Source organism: Festucalex cinctus, chromosome 6 (assembly GCF_051991245.1).
Source record: "Festucalex cinctus isolate MCC-2025b chromosome 6, RoL_Fcin_1.0, whole genome shotgun sequence".
NCBI classification, from domain to species: domain Eukaryota; kingdom Metazoa; phylum Chordata; class Actinopteri; order Syngnathiformes; family Syngnathidae; genus Festucalex; species Festucalex cinctus.
In genome coordinates, this window is record NC_135416.1 from 14,140,750 (window position 1) to 14,158,762 (window position 18,013).

General features: G+C 37.5%; 1 protein-coding gene and 1 long non-coding RNA gene across 4 annotated transcripts; both read right to left on the bottom strand.

Moving 5' to 3' along the window:
• Positions 1-6,013: 6,013 nt before the first annotated feature.
• LOC144021327 (uncharacterized) lies at positions 6,014-7,623 on the bottom strand. The gene is made up of 4 exons (XR_013284105.1): positions 7,132-7,623; positions 6,694-6,892; positions 6,533-6,592; positions 6,014-6,410 (listed from the first exon to the last, which is right to left on the bottom strand). It is a non-coding gene; the product is annotated as an uncharacterized LOC144021327 (long non-coding RNA).
• A 2,653-nt stretch (positions 7,624-10,276) lies between these two features.
• Positions 10,277-17,394, bottom strand: LOC144020685 (uncharacterized). 3 transcript variants are annotated; one of them, XM_077524402.1, is made up of 5 exons: positions 17,203-17,390; positions 14,563-14,636; positions 12,992-13,129; positions 11,182-11,232; positions 10,277-10,885 (listed from the first exon to the last, which is right to left on the bottom strand). In XM_077524402.1, exons 2-5 carry the CDS (start codon positions 14,599-14,601, stop codon positions 10,763-10,765), a joined length of 351 nt encoding a protein of 116 aa, XP_077380528.1. In that variant the 5' UTR covers positions 14,602-14,636; positions 17,203-17,390; the 3' UTR covers positions 10,277-10,762. The 3 variants fall into 3 exon arrangements, 2 of the variants coding, with proteins under 2 accessions (XP_077380528.1, XP_077380527.1); XR_013283942.1 differs by lacking the exon at positions 11,182-11,232 and having other exon boundaries at positions 17,203-17,388; XM_077524401.1 differs by lacking the exon at positions 14,563-14,636 and having other exon boundaries at positions 17,203-17,394.
• Positions 17,395-18,013: the final 619 nt, after the last annotated feature.

Genomic DNA, 18,013 nt, shown 5'->3' on the forward strand with positions numbered 1-18,013 from the left:
AAAAAGGGGGGGGGGGGGTCTTCACAGCAGTACATATCGTCCAAATACTGTCCTCTTTCATCTATAACAGCTTCAAACATGAAAGCTTATGTTGTAAGAATGGAAGAATGTTGATTTGTTGTGATTGTATTGTATTGTATTGTATTGTATTGCTGTTAATCTGTTAATGTTATGTTAGTTTTGTTGTGTTTTTGTAAAGCGCTTTGTGACAAGGCTGTTCAAAAGTGCTATATAAATAAAGATGACTTGATTTGACTATTAATATTAATTAAATCGATTTTTTTTTTTTTTTTTTAAGAAATTCCGACAGAGGATATATCTTGTTTACGATTTTAAAATGTGTTTGTTTCACTTTGGCAACACAAGCTATTTGATGTATTTTGTAAATGTTTGATTTATATTAAATAAAACCATGCCAAACTATCCCTTTACCATAGTCATGAAATATTCAGGTTTCCAATTGTCTTTCTTAAAATAACATTTCTTATCAAATATATTACATTTGTAACGATTAACAGCCGGTTGTAAGCTTTGCAACCTCACCAATTTCTTTTATTATTACATGAAAGCATACAACAGAGGGCAGCAGAACTACGTGCATATAAAGATGGAATATGGGCTACAATATTCATCTCCACATGTTGTCTTAGCTTGAGTGACATATACTTCATCTTTTTTCATTGTGTTCTGATGAGTGTCAGAAAGAATAACTGCTACTAAGCTGCTATTTTGTAATACGCTCTGACAGCTCCATCTCTCAGTTATTGGCTTAGTTTAGCCTAGTTGCCTCTGACATGTCATCAGCGGCAACCTCCACCATTCCTATCCTGCTTCTGTCAACAAAACACCTTATCAAACTCCTCATTTTTCTTTGCCTGCACAGATAAGGGAAAGCGATTTTTGTCTTTTTCACTGCGACTGTGCCTGATTGGATGGAGGTAAATGTTTGACCTCTATTGCCACTTTGTTTCACCTCAATTTATATTGAGTGGCTCCCTTCGGGTGACAATATACTAGATAATAAACCATTTTCTGTCAGTCATTTTTGGTGGGACAAGAGCTTCAACAGCTTGTTTTTTAGTTCGGTATTTGAGATTTCAGTATTTCTTTCAATGAAGGGTGGGGGGGTGTTGAAGAACAGGAAATGTCCAATGTAGGTTGATGTTCCTGACCTGCCAAATGGAATATGTACAGTCCTGACCTAGACTGACCTGTAAGAAGCAGTTTCCCGAAGAAGAAGAAGTTAAGCTAGGGAAAGTTTGGGCTCAAGGGCCACATGAGGTTTTCTGTCGTCAAGATCATCATCCATGCCCTGATCTCTCCTCATCTGGACTACAGCAACAGAGTCTTGTACGGGGTGCCTAACAACGTCCAGGACGAGCTCTAGTAGGTCATTACTGCTGTCAGTTGACTCTCATTCTCCTTAATTGCCTCCCAATGATTTTTCCAAGTCGTCTTCAAACTCCTCCAAATGACCTATACTACAAATCCCACCAGGTCTTGACTCCGCCACACATCACCGACATCCTCCATCACCGTTTAATTGCCTGCTGTCCATTCCAAACACTTTGCAAGTTTGGTGACAGAACTTTCAAGGGCCACAGCCCCACCACCTGTGGAAAGCTACTCAAATATATGATAAAGATGTTTAAAAAAGAAAAAAAAAAAAAAAAAAAAAGGAAAACACCATATGTTCACTGAAGCGGTTTACTCCATGGACAGCACCGCATACTGTACAAAGCTTTTCACCTCTAACAAACACATGCCTGATTATATTTAAAAAACAAACAAACAAACAAACAAAAAGAAGTGACCAAGACAGGTCTTGTTGAATGACGACTCTTGATGGAAGACACCGTGACTATGTTGAGGCTCGAATCAGTCATATCCTCCTGACAACCAGGGGGGAAAAAAAATAATAATGTCCAATCATGTTTATTTTTATATTCCCCAATCTTTGTGAAGTAACTGGAATACTGTAGAATATTTATTTTATTTTTTATTTTATTTTTTAAAGGTATTTTTAAGCTATGATGTGTCCACTACGGAGGACATTTTTTAAAACTTAAATGCTAGGCTCAAATACAGTTAAAATAATTCAAATAATACTTTAATGTGTTCTTAAGAGTCTTATAGAAAATATGCTAACAACATTTAAAGCCTAAATTTGTTCAATAACAAGTGTTATACGGTACACTTACTTTTCCTCTTCCCTAAAAAGTGCTTGCACTGAGGGAAGCCATTTTCTTTCATGATGCAATCAAAGGTAGCAAAGCCCCACCCCTACACATTTTTTATCATTGGAAAGCTCTGAATGTCCTCTATAGAGCACAAAAGTTAATTCAATTGTATGCACTGGGTGGGAGATATTCGGGTTTAAAAAGGTCCACTACAGAGGACAAATTTGAATTCCTGGTAGTCAGGAGGATATGCAGCACCGACTTGTCTCTTACCTGGACAGTGTAAGAAAGCAATTACATAACCCCAAGGTGAAGTGATTGCAAGTGGTGAACTGTTAATTATTCCCAAGTCATCAACAATACACTACAGAGGACAAAAATGCTAGGCTCAAATACAATTGGGATTTTCTTCTCTTTTGATTGTTGTTGTTTTTTTTTTTCTTATCTCTGCTGTTCATCTGTTTATATGTTCAATAAATAAATAAATTAAAAAAGGCTACATCAAAGGCATACAAAAACTGCATCTTAACACAAAACTTTTTTTTTACTAAACAATTTCAATGGGGGACCTGAGCTGGATCTAGTAAGGCACTAGATGATTTTATTCTTATCCCAGATGAACATGATCACACGATCACATTGAAATCACAGGTCCACGCTCAAACAGTTGAGATTTTTGGACATCACTTCCTCACTCACCTCCAGGGCTGGACTGGCCATCTGTCAGACAGGGCAGGTGACTGGTGGGCCGGTGTCTTTTGGGGCTGATGTGGTGCTCTTCAATTATTATTTTCCTCCATTTTTCCCATTAATCAATTTACAATATAGAGAGCAAACTGAACCAATAAACATTAGGGATGTAACAATAATGGCAATATCGTGATATCACAATATTAAAACTGCCACAATATATCGTCGTCGTCATGTCACGATATTCAAGCACATCTGTTAATTAGACTCACATGTGAAACTAATGATCAAGCCTACCTAAGTTTTATGTCAAACATCATAATAGACATGAGAAACATTGGAGAGAAAAAAAACATACCCAGAAAAACAGAAACTCGGATGATTTAGTTTAAATCCATTCATGTCATTAGAGTACACTACCTGTTGAACAAGCGCTTATAGTTAGCTTAAATGTATTCAGGGTTTTTTTACACCCTCCACTACTTTTCCAAACTTTTTCAAACTTTTGCCTTTTTTTGTCCTTCCCTGCTTGCCATCGTTGGAGTTGTTCTTTCCACCTTTCACTTTCTTTCTGACTATCTAATGCTGCCTTTTGTCCTCGCCCCAACACAACACGCAACATGAACCATTCGCCTGCATGAATAATAGGTGCAATTAGTACAATTACAAACTGTTGGAGATGGAGGGAAGCTGAAAGTTGTAATTTGTATGCCCTTTAAACCCGTTTACTTTCGCCATTGTAATTTTCAATAACACCTTATTGAGAATCTCTTCATAAGCTATCAGTCAAACCACAAAATGTCACAGCGAATGTCAAATTTAATTTCTAATATCTTCGGCATGTTTTGTCCAATCTTTCTTTCTTTCTTTCTTTCTTTCTTTCTTTCTTTCTTTCTTTCTTTCTTTCTTTCTTTCTTTCTTTCTTTCTTTCTTTCTTTTTCTTTCCAACTCTTTTACATTCTGCCTGCCGTTATAGAGTCATTAAAACTGACGTGAGGCCAAGAGGAGTCGACAGGAGGCAAGCCCATGTGTCGACTCTGTAAAACTCTTCTGGGTTATCACTCATTGTTACGTATTACATTGGTTTATTGGGTCACAGCCAATCTAATAGCGGGGTTGATGAAGCGTAAAGTGGAGGAATCAAACAGAGGCAGCTGTATTAGCGTGCCGGCATTGATATGTGCCATAGAAAGCAATGTGCACTCTTGCAAAATAGCCAAGTTGCCCGGGTCTATTAGATCGAGTCCTTCGAACTCTTGAATTGCAACACTGGCTTGGACGATCATGCATGTTGCAGCCAATAGGCATCTGAGGGAAAATCTGAGGAATTTGTTAATCAATTAACTCATTCACTCCCAGCCATTTTCACAGAAGCAATCCCGTTCGCTCCCGACTGTTTTACTGGATTTTGAATGATTTTGCAAGGCCCACAGAATATTGTGTTCCATTGCTATAAAAGCATGGAACCTATCAAAAGAAAGATTAAAGTCTCTTCTTTCATCAGGAAAAAAAGTATGTTTCTATCTGTTTCCGTTTTGCAACAATTAGCATTAGAAGAGAGCTAAGTTTCATCAGTTTTCACAAATCTATTCAAAATTGTAAGTAATTTAGCTTTTTTTTCTAGATGGCCCTGGTTGATCTCCTTTGCTCTGCTGCCACCAGCTGGCCGTTTGTGTAATAACTACCATTTCTGCAACCATTCTTTGCAGTTGAGAAGCTGCATCAAAGCCTTCTGTATGCTCTAGCATAAAAAAACAACAACAACAACAAAACGTATAAATACGTCTTTGGGACACTTAGAACATTAAAAAAAAAAACGTATTCATACATTATTGGGAGCAAATGAGTTAATAACCCCAGCAAGACAAATCCGCACACCACAGCATGTGCATTTTGTCCTTAAGATTCATGCATTATTAGTTTAGAAAATAACAAAAAATATGCCCTAAAGCAATGTTGAACATTCACTGTTCACTTTTTATAACTTTTATAGTGCTCATTAGGATCTTTTTTGTAATTATTTTTGGGTGAGATGTGCTGTGCACCCTGGACTGGTCGCCATCCAGTTGTCAGGCACATATAAACAACCTGTCTTCCTGCCTTCAAACTTATGGATAATACGCAGATGGGTACTCAATAGTTGGCTGCCAAGATCAGACGAGGTCAGGCGTTTTCTTCGTAGTTATGGCCGTTGCACATTGAGCAACTGGTAGGCCACAGAAAAGGCTGGAAGGCAGAAATTCAGATGGCCAATCAAAACGCAACCCCGGTTCATATGATTTTGAGACGATAGCCCCAGGCAAAATTGTCAGCGGCTGCATATTGGAGGATAAATTGCTCACTTAAGGTCCCTGTCTTCGTGTTGAGTGCCCTCGCCCATCTTATTTTCAGCTTGCGTGTGTCATTGGCTTGGTGGTGTACACTGTGTGAAACACACAAAAAACTGTAATGTGCAATATGTGGTAAAGCTTTGAATATTATGATGAACGAAACGTGTTACTGTTAGTCGACTAGATTCATTTTTCTTCTACTTTTCATCTTCCGTTTTTGGATTTTTTTGGTGTGCGTAATTTTTTAGGCTTAGTTCTTCATACATTTTTAGAATTTTCTGTCTTCCTGTCAAATTTCTGACATTCCTCGCAATTTTATGAACATAATGTATCTTGGTCATTTTCTACTCTTCTTTCTTCTTTCATGGTTAGTTTTTGACATTTGTTTCTGCCTTTTTAATATCAATTTTCTTTTTTTTTTCTTCATTTTTGTGGTGATTTTATGGTAATTTTGTGGATTTCTTCTTTTGTTTTTGGATATTTTATAGTTGTTAAAGTTTTCCTTTCTGCCTTTTTTAAAATAAAATGTGACTATTGGCAACTTTGTGTAATTATGGTAATTTTCAAGATTTCTTCTTTTGTTTTTGGACATTTTATAGTTAGTTTTTGAATGATTTCTTTTCTGTGTTAAAATCATTTTCTGACCTTTTTTTTTTTTTTTTTTTTTTTTTTTTTTTTTTTTTTTAGGGGTGACGAATTCCAAAGACATTTTATGGTAATTTTCTGCCTTTCTTCTTTTGTTTTTGGACATTTAATATATATATATATATATATATTTTATTCTGCTGTTTTTTAATTAGATTTTTTATTTTATTTTACTTTTTTTGGCAATTTTGTGTATATTGTATGACAATTTTCTGCTTTTCCTCTTCCTTTTTTTTATGATCACTTTTTCAACATGTTTAGGAATTTAAAAAACAACAACAACTTTAACTGTCGTCTCTTTTTCTGACAACTTACAAATACAAATTTGGAGTCTTTTTTGAATATTTAACTATTTTTTTTTTTATCTAAATAATTAATTTGAAGAATATTTTATCTAAAAATTTAAAATATGTAAAAAAAATATATTAATTTCTCCCTATTTATTTGTTTATTTATTTATTTATTTATTTATTTATTTATTTATTTTAAGCGCTCCACATACATGAAGCAACAGGACAGGGACTAAAGAGCCACATGTTGTTCCAGAGCCGCAGTTTGCAGACCCCTGAAATAGACACAAAATCTATCAATCGATTCACTTATTTATGGAAATGACAATCATGCTTGTGTTTGTGTGTTCACCATTTGCTCATCACCACCATTACAGTGTCAAGTATAGCGTCTCACCTCATGATTCTGGGCGTGACCTATTCGGATAGATGCCGCTGCTCATTTCCTGAAGTGGGCCTGAGAGAGGAGAACAAACATGTCAAGTCTTTGCAAGGCACACCTTGCTGTGTTCTCATTTCCTCTCCAAAAAGCACTACAGCCACCTTGGCAAAGCGTACCCTTTTAACCAGCAGACTGTGTGTAGGCGGTCACATGTGGATGTCTTTGCGAGACTATTTCTGTTGCTCCAAACCGGCGGTGGCGAATGGCGTCTTATCAGAGTCTCGGTTGCACTGCATGGGGCCGCCGCTTGCTTCAGCAGGGTGGATGATGATTATGATGAAGATCGCGCTCATCAACTGTGTAATAACTATAAAGCTAAAAGTGGACATAAAAAATACACTGACCACTGCTTTTTCTTCAGCCACACATACACAGAAGATATGCACAAAATGTTTCTCAAGTAAATGGCAATACAGCTTTAACATTTTCGCAATGCGAACAAATTGGAGTCATGCTGTGCCACAAAGGCAATTCTGAGGATTGTTTTCTGAAACCAGTAGAGTAAAACTAAAGAGATAAGAGTAAAATCCAAAATACGTATGGTTGTCTCCTACCATGCATTTAAAGTGCGTCTCCAGATCCGATGTTGTGTGACGGTTGGTTTTCGAGGTCCTCACAACCGAGATTGCGAATCACTGTTGCACAGAGAAATGTTATTGCGGCAGAGGGCGGCCTAAAATTCTTATCGAGTTCAATTTTCTCCAGTGTTGATAGAACATGGATGGATGTACACTATTTCTGTGTTGTGCACACACGGTTTTCATCACTTGCTTTTCTCCAACCTGCATAGTTCTATACCTCGACAGCTACGCTTTCTTGTGTAACCCTTTGAAGTTTTCACTTTCACAGCATCAAAGCCATTGTCAGGCTCTCTCTGGACTTCTGTCTGACGATAATGATACAAGACCCATGGCAATTTCTAATAAAAGTGAGCTGCTAGCCTTTATTTAATAAGCACTTCCTCTTCCTCCACATTGGGAAATAAATTGTTGTGCCTAGCTAAAATATAATGAAAAAAAAAATCAAATGCACACTTCTTTTGTATTATGCCTAGGCTGCTACCTTCCAACTAAGGTTTTTTTTTTGTTGTTGTTGTTGTTTTTTAAATTCCAATTTACAATATATGATGATTGAGTCAATATTTAAGATGTAATATAGCAGGGAACTTTATGAGACATTTTAGCCTACCATTGTACTTTTTCTGTCTAAACATAACACTTAAACTACAGTTTAGAGTGCAAGTGACAAGCAAATGGCAGCTATACAATCGGTGGCTAACCTGACAAGCTAATGTAGCATTTTTCATCGTCACTCAGTCCTCTGTCTTGTAAAAAAAATACGGATTTACATAAATATCATTCAAAAAGATCAAATGCAGTGTCCTTTTTTGGTCATCAATAAAACAAAAACAAAGTTGAAACGTCAAGCCATGGGTAGCCGCTATTTGCAAAAAAGTCCACATTTCACAGAGATCGGCAACATCCTGGTCTATAAATACAGATATATTCAAATAATACTATGGGATGTAATGATATCCAAACATCATGATACGATATTATCACGATATGAAGGTCACAATACGATAATTATCACGATATTGTGGGGGGGCAATATTTAAAAAAGATCACAAGATTGTAAAAAAAAAGAAAAAAGAGCTCATCCTAAAATCAATCTCTAATAACAATATTGAGGCAATTACTTGCTAATGCAAGCACACATTGATCGATTCACAAGCAAGTTAGGTTCTCCTTCATCTGACAATTAGCATAGATTTTAAACATAGAAGGCCAAAACATCCTTAAAGAAAATTAAATTGCACTAATGAACTAGCCACTAGCGGGTGCTAGAATTGCACAAATGGAAATCAACCTGACTTAATATCACGATATCACGATATTGCCCTTATCGTTACATCCCTCATAGCAACAGTGCTAAACTAGACTAAACAGAATTTTTTTTTACCTCAATCATCCGCATAACTACTGGAGATGATCTCCAACTATCACAAAGAGAATAAAGTTCTAATGCTAGACAAATAACCCTAGTCTTTTATACTTGGTCTGTGATTCCACGTATTCAAAGTACCTTCCGAGGATATTTCTTCTCTTCTTGTCATCCTTTCAGGAGAAACGCCAACAGGAAAAGCAAAACACATGATATGCTAACGCTTTGATGCTGACTGAACTGACATCTAGTGAGGTGTGCTGCTTCTTCACAAGTTGCTAAGCAACACTATGACACGAGAAAAATCACCTGTGTCAGGCTTGGTTAAAGGTCATAGACATAGACGCCAATAAAAATTAATCTGGCTCTGTGAAGGAAAGAGGACAGGTAATCATGTTGGCTATGCTGGCTATGATTTATCTACCTGCTGGATGGTCACTGATCACCCCAACACATGTTACATTTAATGTAGTAGGCGAGAGCAAGAGTGGCAGCAAAACATGCTTGCACTCTGTAGACATAGAGATATGTGTTTTTAAAAAACAACACTTGAGTAAAAGAAGTAGCCTATTACAGACTCAACTCTGAAGCAAAAAAAAAATAAGTCCAGACTCTCAAATGTGTGTGTGTGTGTGTGTGTATATATATATATATATATATATATATGTACATTACTCAGTAAAACAGAAGTTGGTGTTTTTTTGTTTTGTTTTTTTTGTTTTTTTTTCAACTAATGTTTTTCAGAATAATCCCAAAAAAGGTAGAAGAAAATGAATCTAAATGTCTTGGATGCTGCATATTTTTATGTTATGGTACAGCTCTTGGGCCCTCAGTTGATTACGCTAACATTAACACACTGTTTTGTTCAGCACAATGTTCAAAAGTTTTGCGGTTGCAGACAGATTTTTTGTTCATTTGTCCTAAAATTTAACAGCAAAGGTTGCTGACCCCTGATATAGAGCAATAGAGCATTACTGTACTTTTGTACAAAAGCCTTCTGTGTTATTATAATAAAAAGTCCAAAGAATGATTTAAAAAAATAAAATGAATAAATAAATAAATTCCAAATTGTTGTTAATGACATCACCATTCATCTGACCTGACTTTTCAGCAACATGAGCACATCCAGCGTTTGTAAATGATGATTAATGACAGGAACTATAAGTCTGCGTCACAGTGGTGAATCAATGACAAAACGCTTATCCTTTCTTAACAGTCAACAGCTCTGACTATCTTTAGCCTCTCAAGAGACAATAAAATCATTGATGTCGCTTTAATGCCTTCCAGTCCTCACTCGGAGTCTTCAAGTCTGGTGGAGAGATGATAAATTAAGTCTGCAATACAGGAGTCAGATAGAACGAAAGGGCTCTGCATTGAAGCCGCCATCTCTCCCAATCACCCCGAGTCGCTCTCTCGGAGGCCATTAAGCATCATGGGTCTCTCCCATCATTAGATTAACTCCTGTGCTCTGCCAGTGTTCGCAGGAAGACCGTCCTCATTACCGTCACCGTACCAAATGCACAAAAGTCCTGCTTTCACCTTGTAATTTGAGTCCGACAGGCTCATCAGTACGGGGAGGCGACAGCGAGACGTGGACCTGCAGATATTCATGTTTAGTATCGCCTTGATTACACAGTGCATGATTAGAGTGCATGCTTGGCAGAGGCGATGTTCCTGGGGAAACATCAGCCACATTAGCTCCCTCGGCTTCGGCCAGCAGTGCACTGGGACTTGGTACGCAATGGCACACAGACATTTGCCATAATAGAGTTTTTAATAGAGTGGATGCATAACAGTCAGTCCCATTACAGATCACAGAGGTGCTTTTTGTCTGTTACAGAAATAACTCGGCTGCCTTTTAGGTCCAGGGGAATGAGAAATGAGTGCACATTGGAATACCAGGGAAACAACCAGAATAACAAAAAGGAATCAAGCAGAAGGTGGCAGAAAACAACAAGACTCATTTGTCAGTTAAGGAAATGACTCTGCTCACAAAAGATGAAAAAGAGAATTTGCTGAAAAGGTTCTGTACATTGGAGCATAATTGTCGTGATTCAGCAGGATGCTACTGAATGTGTTGTTGAGCTTGTTGTAGTCAGTTGTAGTCATTTTTCGCTCCATACGATGCAACCGAAAACATGTTTAATTAATACCTGACAATTATCACCCACATTTTGCAGTTATAAACCTGTTAGATGAGGATATCAACTTGACAAATTGTCAATTAACATTATCCTTAAATCAGCCTCCTCCAATTGGCCGCCCAGCACAAATCCTGTCCATGCCGTTTGTCTTTGCTTTTGCTGTCACATCATCTGGACTGTTTCCACAATCACGGCGAGGAAATTTCTCAAGTGAAGCGTTCTGGAATACGGAGAAGAGATGTTACTTTAACTTCACTGCCCATATTTAACTATAAGTAAAACACGATCCATGGTGCAGAGATGGTACTGGTGATGGGGAGACATGCACTCTCCCATTATTGGTTATATGAAGATTTCATGAGGGTTATGGTCATCTGCAAAGTAGTTACACCAAGCACTAGAATTCTTATTTTACAAAGTTTTGTTTATAGAGCTCAAAGAATAGATTTTTTTATGCAAAATTTTGTATTCTTCAATCAACAGTAGTTCATTTTTAGGCAACATGGGTGAGCTCACCAATTTTCTCTCTGTAGACCTGATGACAGCTTGCATGTGTAATACCCACATCTTGAAGCACAAGAGAGAAACATGGTTGGAAGATAAGTTAACCAAACTGAAAAATTAACAATTTTCATCATTTATTACAGCAGACCCACTTTTTTTTTTTTTTTTTTTAATAGCAAACTGACCATTTCCAAGGTAATGAAAAACTGAACCTCACTTTCTGTTTCCTTGCCCGAGGGGTTATAGTCAGTTATATTGTTTTAATGATCGTAAAGTTGCAAAAATATGGCATTAAGACAAGCTTATTGTGTTCTATAGATCTGATGAGTTTGTCTGGGCAGCAACTCAACTTGTTGAAGCCTCAAATTAAATTATAATGTGGCCATTACAAGACGAAGACAAAGATTTGACCATGGTCATTACCACTGTAAGAGTACAAAGGATTCTCCCGATGGCCATTAGGTAAGCTAACCACAATCAAACACCGTCTAATATAATATTAACACTAATTTAAATGAAGTTGGGACATTGTGTAAAACGTAACTAAAAATTTATCAATGTTGCATGTACGCTTAAAAAAGACGTGGTACTTACTGTTCAAGCTATCGAGCTGTTCGCATTTCCTGATTAATCTAAGGCTTCAGTTTTCTCTCAAACAACATTTCCAGAAATTTATAGTTGACAAAAGATGATGAAAAAGAAAAAATATTCTCTCGCTTTCCATGTTAATGTCATGAATTTTATTGACTATAAATGCCTCTTTGCTGTGCTTTATTTCTTATTTATTTGAACAACTCTTGTCCTTGCAGTGTTTGTTCATTCTTGGCTCTTAATTTATTTTACTCTTCATGTTTTGTGTGCAGCATTCTCTACATTAACTTTGAAATTAATTAAAAATGATTGACATTTTTATGTTGTCAGTTTTTTTGTGTTCAGCAAGCTTTCCAATGGTACAAACCTTTTGAAAATACAAGGATTAAGATAGAACAAAGGAAGAACATTTCTACTTTCCTTCTATTTATTAGTGAATGAGGTCCATTAGCATTTGTAATAAAAGTGACACTGTCGCTTTTTGAATACTGCATGTGTGTGACAGGACTGCAATGGCAGGTCGTGAAATTCCTCCAGTCAAAACCCGTCTAAAGAAAGATGAAAACAACAGAGGGAGACAGAACGGAAGCCTGATGGCTTGCCTTTCAGCGCCCCGTGTTTCTTTCGGGTCCAACAGTTTGCTGTTGAAGGGGTTGAAAGGCAGATCACACCCTTCGCTCTTCGCAGGACACATAGACTCACATTCACATCGTCAATGAGTGGGATTTGAAATCGGGCCAATGGACCACTACACCAACTCCTGTTTAATAAATGAAAATGTCTCATTAAAGCTGTCAGTCAGTCACTGGAGTGGAAAGTTATTTAGCGACTCATTTAAGATGTGGAGAGTTAATAACTCCCACACTGCTGGAGGCGGCTTTTAATAAACATGTTCATTAAGGGAGATAATTAATTTTGTATCTCAAAGTTTTAAGATTCTCCTTTTCATTGAAATTATTGAATATTTAATATGAATGAAACGGACTGCAGCCTAGACATATGTAAAATGAAGCACAAATTACCACGAGTGTCCTTCATCTGAATGTAGGTGTTGGTTATACTATTTACATGGTCAAAGTTTGTTCGCAACATGGCCACAAGTCAGCACAAAGAAAACCTAATTGATATTATTAATTATTATTATTAATCCCCCAATGTCCTTCATCTTTCTTCGAATAGTTAAAAAAAAAAAAGACACTGGACAAGAGATGTTCCGGTCTGCTGGTCTTACTCTGTGGTCCTGTCTCTTCTCGATGCTCCATTCTCGCAGATCTCTCCAGTGTTGAGGAAAACATGCATCAGGTGACTGCAGGCTGCCCCCCTTCTTTGCCATGAGGTTCCTTCTATTAACCGTACTTCTCGTTAATGACTGCAAGAGAAAACGCAGAAAAAAAAACAGGCTTAACACGGCAGCCTTGGCCACTGAGCTGCTCACAGAAGTGTCAAACACGCCATCCTGTGTGTTACTTGATTCTCGAACTGGATCTCTTCCGTGTATCTCCCAGGTGTCGGCTTACACCACACCACATCCCCACAATAATCACTCCAACCAAAATGAATGTTAACGTTTTATTTTATTTTATTTTATTTCATCAGTGTTTTGTGTGATGTAGTGCAGCATTGTATTGCCTGCCTTGAAACATGGATTCCAAATCGAAGATGAGGTCTCAGAGGGATATCTGGAGGATTACATCATCTAGTTCCTAGACATGTACAGTGCGTACTTTCAGTTGAAGATTAGTCATTATAGTAATCGGCACTTAGTACAGCGTAGCAGAACTCCACTAAGGTGGAAAAGTCACTATATTTGCAACTATTGCCTGATGGCATTGCAGCAAATTCTATTCCAGAGCAAATGCAGGAAAGCTGAAAAACAATACACATTTGAATTTGCATATGAAATGCAGAGTGGGCTGCTAAACGTGATTAAAGACTTTTGTATATATATATATATTCTTCTTGAGTTATTAAACAAATTAAATTAATAAACAACAAAGCAACATATGTATTTATTCATTTGTTTATTTGTTTATTCATGCTTCTCTGTGGTTTATGCATGTGACCCAACTTTTTGGGTTGATTGAATAACCCAACTCTTCATTTGGTAAAAAAAAAATGAACTGAACCAACTTTTATGAGTTATTTAATGTAAAAAGTTGGGTCAAATTAAATCGTAACCCACACAGCAAATGAATTTGTTCAGCTGTTTTGTGGGTTATTCATTTGACCCAACATTTTGGGTCAATTGAATAACCCATGCAATTGAAATGAGTGAAGGAATAACCAACCCAACTTTAGGAATTACTTAAACCCAAAAAGATGGATAAAATTTAATTAGTAACCCACAAAGCAACCCAATTTTTGGGTTAGTTAGTCATTTGACCCAACTTTTGAATTTAATGAACCCAAAAAAATAATACAATTTAAAGTTGTGTGAAATGAATAACCCACAAAACAATCCATAAATTGGGTCGCTTTGTGGGTCATTAATTTAATTTGATCCAACTTTTTGGGTTAATTAAATAACCCAAAATGTTGAGTCAGTCCCTTTTTGACCCAATTTGAGTTTCTAGAGTTATTTTGATTCTGATAAATTTAAAAAAACAACAACAACAACAACAACAAAATGAAGGTGACCCTTCTTCACAAGTGTTCTAAAAGTTGAAGCTCTAAAAGTTTATGCAGTATAAAAAAAGATGGCAAAAGTGAATCTTTACAAAGATGCTGCTCTGCTGCCAGAAAGGTTCCTTATTCATCAGCATAGCTTTATTGATTGAAATGCTGAAAGGTTTTATTATTTACCCGCATGACGTCACATCTGAGCCTCGCTGATGTGCACATGAGTTGCTGCCTTCTCAATGGTGTCTTTTGGAAAGCTGTGAGGAGAATAAACACAAGCTGCTGATGGAAGAGGTCACCGGGTCAGCGGTACAACTGTGCATTAGGTTACTTAGCGTTGGATTGCATTAAGAGATAATATGGTTGTTGGCGGGAGGGGATGAGGGTGATGAGCGAGATGTGGCTTGGAAGTCTGAAGGAGTGTCAGCAGAGGCGTGAGCCAGCATTTGTTTGTGGCGTCTCATGAAAAAAAAAAGTGCTGTGATTGGCTGAATATCAATACGGTGCTGCTTACATTTATGTTGAAACATGTTTTCTTTGTTGTTATCAGTTGCTATATATCAAACAGATGCACAACCACGGTTTATTCATATGAAAACCAAAATGGCGTGGAATAATGCACGTATGAAATCCAAACATCCGTCTGGATGCAAAATGTTTGTTTTGGCAGTAATCTAAAACAATTTCCTCAAAGGGCATCATAACCAAGTGTCAGGCTGCCAGTGCCGCCGCTGCACAACAACATAATGAACTTGGCATTTCAATTGCGTATTTGTCACATTTGGCTGTCACAGTATGCCATAAAACTTTGGATTCCCTTGAGTGACAAATTACGAAGTTGACTAAGTGAGCTTTTTCTGCACATGGCCTCACCCCTGTCAAAGAGGAAATCATCTATAGGTATGTTTGTTTCTTCATTTGTTTCCCGCCTAATGTTCCAACTGATAGATCATCCTGGACATTTGATACAGATCCATTTTTGCTCACTTGTCGGGAATTTTAACTTTGAAAAGTCCATTCATCCCATTCAGATGCTTGACAGTAGTGTACGTCAGATCAAATTTACATGATGTAAAGTTGGCCTAATTTCAAAACAAATGTTTTTGTGCTACTTTACAAATGGATTTTCCACAGAAAATTTGGCTGGAATTCCTAATCGAACGACCTCGAAGGCGTGTGATGTCGCTGTAGTTAAAATGGATGCCCTTGGCTTGAGAAGAACCTCCACATGATCGATGTTGACTTCCTTTTCTAAATTATGATCAAAGTCTGTAGCCTTTTTCTCATTGATTTCGGAGGTGACAAGTGTCAAATGAGGTCAGTATTCTTTGAGAGAGAATGTTGCTTTATTGATCTTTCGATGTTTACGGCGCTAATGAGCTCAAGAACCTTGGATAGACTGTGGCTGCGTGATCGTAATGTGAAAATGACTCATGGGGTGGACACTATGTCAAGCTCTGGTTTGAGATGCTCACCAAACTTGCAGTACCTCCCTTAATGTCACATGACATATCACTATCTGATTGGTCGAAAAAGACCACACATTTATCTCTTTAATAGAATGAATTTTAACGATGCAGTACTTTCAGTTTTAATGTATGAGAACATGTGCACACAAGTTATCACTACCATCATCAGATCACAACAAGGCTAAAAGTCCGGTGTTGAAAAATGAAACCAGAGTTAAATTTACAGGTTCTTCTTATAATTTTGACCATATAAACTGACTGGTGACTAATCCAGGGTTTATCCCACCTCTCACCCGCATAAACATAAACAGTCCAAATGATTTTAAACATAGAAAATAATTAGAAATCGGCCTTTTCCCATGTGTTCAGTTAATTTATATAATACTGTATAGGAGTTCCACTTTTTAAATTGAACGATGGAATTACATTTCTGTTTCTACAATAATCTTATTTATTAGAATGAGCATGTATATTATCCCAATATCGCAGATATTTTCCATGCATCCATTTAGTGTTTCTCCTGTTCATGGGGAGATGGAGCCCACCGCACACTTCGTTTTATTAACTGTCTTTGTTGATTTGGCTTTGATTGGATTTAATTTTGTCATGTTTTCCCTGTGTCCCTTTTTCATATCTTGTCTGTCTCGTTAGGTTTTTGTGGCCGCCTGTTCTCGTCAGTCCAATGTCCAGGTGTCTACTAATCAGCTCCCTCAGCCACTCGTGTCTTGTCCAGGTGTTCCTCATCAATTTGCTTGTCTTATTATTTCAGTCTTTGTTGGTTTGTTGTTTGGCTTGCACTCTGTTCTCTAATACATTAATCATGTCATGTTCTTGGTTACGCTGATCTGCTCCCAGTGCTGGTTTGTTACTTCATATCTTTTTTGTTTTTTAACTTTAGAATGAGTATTTTTAATACGTCAATACTTGTAAACATTTTTGGAGACACCTAATGTTCCACAGTCTTCCCTCCTTGCTTCCCTGCAATGATCCGGCAAGAAACCTGCTAATTGCTTGGAGCTGATTAGTAGACATCAGGGAACGGGCTGTGATGAGAACAGGTGGCCACAAAAACTTAACAAGACAGACAAGAAATGAAAAACGGGGACAAACTAAACCTGATCAAGTAACCAACCAAATAATTTTAAAAGACATAGAAAAATGCTGACATTTCTGAAATGTAATGATTACTGTAATGATTTTTAGTTAGTTATTAACTAATTTTTATTTCATTTTGTTTTATTTTTGGGAGTTGGGCATACCTACTGAACACTATTTACTACAACAATATAAAATCTGCAAAAGTACAATTCTCCAATAACCAGGAATAACATAAAAGGGCAGAGAAATAACTCACGTTTTGACTCTGCTGATGAAACGCTGGCGCAGCAGGAGAGCCAAAGTGGATAGAACCATGACGGTGGTGCACATGGCCCCGACAGTCCACCACAGTCCAGCCACAGAAAGACGGGAGAGGAAGCATCCGTAGCCAAGACAACGTTACACAACAGAAATGCTGTCCAGGTCTGTTTCTATCCGACCCTGCCCGTCTGGCTGGATCAGCAATGGCGTGGGATTAGTCAATCCCAGATTAGACAAGGTGACATAAACCTTTATTTAGTAACAGTGCACAGTTTAATGTTGGAAAGAATGCTTAGTGTATAGAAAGAAACAAAGATGTAGTTTATACATATATGGCTCATTATGCCCAATTTTGGGGCAGTGAGCAAGACATGTATATTGAGAATCCTGAGATAACATTCCTCACGACGACGTGTGTGACTGCTGCCCGACGCCACTCTGTCATGAAAGCGCTGGTGCGTGGACAGCACACAGATGGAAGTTCACACAAGTGGCTGTCAGGAATGTCAAGTTGCAGAGATGTGGCTGTGCATCTCATCTCCCGCTCTGAGATATATACGCTCACGCGCACCTAATTGGTCATTTCTGCAGCTTGCCTCTGCAATGTTGATGGAGAGAGTGGCGTGGAATATCGCCATCGCTTACAAATCTGGAGGGCTGTGCTCTGATCCTGCACTTTGAAAATGCGCAGGTAATGTTGGTTTTCTAATTTGTTAACCCGTTATGTTTTTTAAATACAGTGCACGCTAATCAATACTGGTCACCACAAATTATTTGAAATAAAACGTGATTGAAGTGTAGACTTT